The following is a 4301-nucleotide window of genomic DNA, read 5'->3' as shown; positions in this document are numbered from 1 at the left end:
TCTCTCCACTCGATTCAGCATCACGTTTTGTTGAAACGAGTGCAGTGTGTGCGTACATGTTCTTTAACTCAACAAACTGTTGACAGCTGTTCTCCGGTTCAGACCTCCAGGAAATACTTCGTGCAATGAGAGTCAACCCAAGTGGCTCAACATTTAAGTAAAATCTGGCAGTTAACTGTCAATCATCATCAAACTGGTACATTCTCCACAGCAATGTCTATCTTAGTCCATTTGCAAACCAATCACCACTCTACTCTCAGACAGTATAAATGTTGTTGTCTCTTTTTACTTTTCATTTTAGCTCATAAGGAAGGATAGACTGACATTGAAGGTAATCCACTCGGCTGATACTGGGTACGGAGGGACTATTATGAGGCGAGGTTGAGTGGATTGTGCCTGTACTCATTAGAGTTTAGAAGAATGAGGGGTGACCTTACTGAAACATAGGGGACTTGACAGGGTAGATGTGAGAAGGTTGTTTTCCCCTGTGGGAGAGTCTAGGACCAGAGGGCATCATCTCACAATAAGGGGTCCCACTTTTATGACCAAGATGAGGAGGAATTTCTTCTCTCTGAGGGGAGTGAATCTGTGGAATTCTTTACCACAGAAGGCTGAGTCATTAAGTATATTCAAGGCTGAGATAGAGAGATTTTTAATCAGTCAGGGAATCATGGGTTATGGGGAAAAGTCAGGAAAGTTGAGTATTATCCGATCAGACATGATCTTATTGGATGGTGAGCAGACTTGATGGGCTGAATGACCTACTGCTGCTCCTATGTCTTATGGTCATTTACTTTCATATTTTTTGTGAGTTGTCCTGATAGGTAGAAGTCAAAAGGCTCCTTTCTCCCACAGCAATGCTTGATTTCACTCCGTATGTAACAGCCAGTTGTTTTATTGTTGTTGGAGTGGACAGTGGCTCTGTTGATTCTAGTAGCAGCGTTGGGGGAGGGGCGGGGAAGGTTTTGATTTTAGCTAACTGTGTCTGCCCACTTCTGTCCAACAGGAATGCTCCAGCTGGTGAAAATTCTGGAGGGGAGCAACGATGGAGTGACCAGCATTGAGTTTGATCCCTCGGTGAGTGAAGGGAGCCCTCGAATCTGGGGACTGGACCGAGGGTACATAATGCCACGAGTGGGTGTAAAACCTTGGAAGGATTGGTGTTTTGTCAGGAGGGTCGGGGTGAGGGAATCTCTCTGTGGCATTCCAACCCCCACGACCCCCGACCCTGCTCGTCACTGCCCAAACTAATCCCTTCTCATACATACACAGCAGAGAAGTAGGCTATTCAGCCCATCTTGTCCTGTTTGAAAGAGCTAACAAATCTGTCCCCACTTCCTCCTGCCTCTTCCTATGATCTCATCAATGCCTCCCCATCAATTTTCTTTATAATTTATTTTCTAAGTTAAGATGAAGTACAACGGGGATAAATATGTTGTTACCCACTTTGATAGCAAACACATGAAAATCAGATTTTTATCTGAATGAGATGAATTGGGGTGTGCACTGAGATCTGGGTGTCCTTGTAGAGCAGTTACTGACAGTAAGCATTGCAGGTGCCGCAGGAGGTGAAGGTAAATGGTATGTTGACCTTCATTCGAGAGGATTCATGTACAGGAGCAGGGATATCTTGCAGCAATTATACAGGCTCTTGGTGAGACGACACCTGGAACATTTTGAGCAGTTTTGGTCTCCTTATCGCCTGTTCTGGCTACTGAGGGAGTGCAGCAAAGGTTTATCAGACTAATGCTTGGGATGGCAGGACTGATACATGAGGAGAGGTTGAATTGGTTAGGATTATATTCACTGGAGTTTAGAAAAGTGAGGGGGATCTCATAGAAACCTGTAAAATACTCACCGGACCAGACGCGGTAACTGCAGGAAGGATGTTCCCAATGACCAGGGAGTCCGGAACCAGGGGTCACAGTCTCAGGATAGGGGGTAGGCCATTTCAGACTGAGATGGGGAGAAATGTCTTCACCCAGAGAGTGGGGAATCTGGGGAATTCTCTGCCACAGAGAGAGGTTGAGTGGTGCAGCAGACTCTAGAGGATGAATGGTCTGCTGCTGATCCTAATTCTTAACTTCATAGAATCCCTATAGTTTGGAAGCAGGCCATTCAGCCCACCGAGTCCAAACTGACCCCCCCCTCCCCGAAAAGCTTCCCACCCAAACCCACACCCTATTTTCCAGGAGTTAGATATTGCATTTGGGGCTAAATGGATTAAAGGGCACAGGGAGAAAGTGGGAACGTGGTGCATAGTTGGGTCATCAGACATGACCCTCTTGAATGGTAGAGTAGGTACAATGGGCTGAATGGCCTACTCCCACTCCTATTTGCTATCATTCTACGTAGCATCTGATCTGCTCTCGTATCCACAGTATTTATAACATACTAGAGATAAGATTTTAATCCAAATGGCTGATTAATACAGCACGGTGGGCGGCACGGTGGGCCTCACAGCGCCAGAGACCCGGGTTCAATTCCCGCCTCAGGCGACTGTCTGTGTGGAGTTTGCACGTTCTCCCCGTGTCTGTGTGGGTTTCCTCCGGGTGCTCCGGTTTCCTCCCACAGTCCAAAGATGTGCAGGGTCAGGTGAATTGGCCATGCTAAATTGCCCGTAGTGTTAGGTAAGGCGCAAATGTAGGGGTATGGGTGGGTTGCGCTTCGGTGAGTCGGTGTGGACTTGTTGGGCCGAAGGGCCTGTTTCCACACTGTAATGTAATCTAATCTAATCTAATACCATCTTCTCCTCTTCCTGATAGGGTCTACACCTCTTAGCAGGATCATATGACAACACTGCCCGCCTATGGAGTCTGAAGGACTGTGAACTGAAGGTGTGTCTGAGCAGACTCTCTTCATGTTTTTGAAATTGTGGTTCATTGCAGGGCTTTCTGAGCCCCTGTAATGTGGTAATTTGTACAAGGGGTCAGACTTGAATAGGATACTGATGATGCTGGTAAAGGTACAGAATTATAAAATTCTCAACTCAGTTCTGTTGAACTACACTTTAAAATCACAATCCGAATAATGACTGTCTTCTGTGTCCCTACGCTACAAGGACTGCAGAGATTTACCTGGGGCAATTAGGGATGAGGTCCCAGCCAGAGATGCCCGCAAAAGATGGATGGCATTGTGGCTCGGTGGTTAGCACTGCTGCCTCTCAGCATCAGGGACACGGGTTTGATTCCAGCCTTGGGCGACTGTCTGGGTGGAGTTTGCACATTCTCGCCGTGACTGCATGGGTGTCCGGGTGCTCCAGTTCCCACCCACAGTCCAAAGATGTGCAGGTCAGGGTGTATTAGCCATGAGTAATTGTCCATAGTGTCCAGGGATGTGCAGGTTAGGTGGGTTAGCCATGGGAAATGCTGGGTTATAGGGTAGGTCTGGGTGGGTTGCTCTTTGGAGGGTCAGTGTGGATTGAATGGCCTGCTTCCACACTGTAGGGATTCCATGAAGATAAGGACTAGGATCAGCAGCAGACCCTTCAGCCCCTTGAGTCTGCTGCAACACTGAACACGATGAGGGTTGATCTCATCTCCAATGAACAAATATTTAAAAACACATATTGGTCATTGTTGATCACTTGAATAACATTAATCCCCTATCAATGAAAAGTGAAAATCACAAACTGATGGGTTTCAATTCAATCATGCCCTCGTTTTGTACATAAATGTATCTGAGGTCTTCTGTGGCTCAGTGTCCCTACCTTGGAGTTAGCAGTTCCACCTCCTACAGAGGTGTGTGGTAACATCTCTAAACAAGATTTTTTTTTTAAAAACTCTATAAATAGAACATAGATCATAGAATAATACAGCTCACAACAGGCCCTTCAGCCCACTATGTTGTGCCGACCATTGATCGTCATGTATGCACCCTCAAATTTCTGTGACCATATGCAATGTCCCGCTGCAGCCTACAACAGCCCTCTATACTGTCAAAGACACCTCCAACCTTTGTGTCGTCTGCAAACTTGCTGACCCATCCTTCAATCTCCTCATCCAAGTCAAATTAATAAAAATTACAAACAGTAGAGGCCCAAGGACAGAGCTCTGTGGAACACCACTCACCACTGACTTCCAGGCAGAATATTTTCCTTCTACTACCACTCGCTGTCTTCTGTTGGCCAGCCAATTCTGTATCCAGACAGCTAAGTTCCCCTGTATCCCATTCCTCCTGACCTTCTGAATGAGCCTTATCAAATGCCTTGCTGAAGTCCATAGACACCACATCCACAGCTCAACCCGCATCAACTTTTCTAGTCACATCCTCAAAAAAACTCTAAGGTTTGTGAGGCATGA

General features: G+C 46.4%; 1 protein-coding gene across 4 annotated transcripts in view; it reads left to right on the top strand.

The window, feature by feature from the left end:
* LOC122550962 (autophagy-related protein 16-1-like) overlaps nucleotides 1-4301 on the top strand; it is a 103344-nt gene that overhangs the window by 74618 nt on the left and 24425 nt on the right. For all 4 annotated transcript variants that reach the window (XM_043692513.1, XM_043692512.1, XM_043692511.1 and 1 more), the window contains 2 exons: nucleotides 1007-1077; nucleotides 2766-2837. In XM_043692513.1, coding sequence (XP_043548448.1) covers nucleotides 1007-1077; nucleotides 2766-2837 — 143 coding nt within the window. The remainder of the gene's footprint in view (nucleotides 1-1006; nucleotides 1078-2765; nucleotides 2838-4301) is intronic.

Source organism: Chiloscyllium plagiosum, chromosome 6, assembly GCF_004010195.1.
Source record: "Chiloscyllium plagiosum isolate BGI_BamShark_2017 chromosome 6, ASM401019v2, whole genome shotgun sequence".
In the NCBI taxonomy this organism is placed as follows: domain Eukaryota; kingdom Metazoa; phylum Chordata; class Chondrichthyes; order Orectolobiformes; family Hemiscylliidae; genus Chiloscyllium; species Chiloscyllium plagiosum.
The sequence above is the reverse complement of the archived record's forward strand: the minus strand, read 5'-3'. Positions and strand labels throughout refer to the sequence as shown.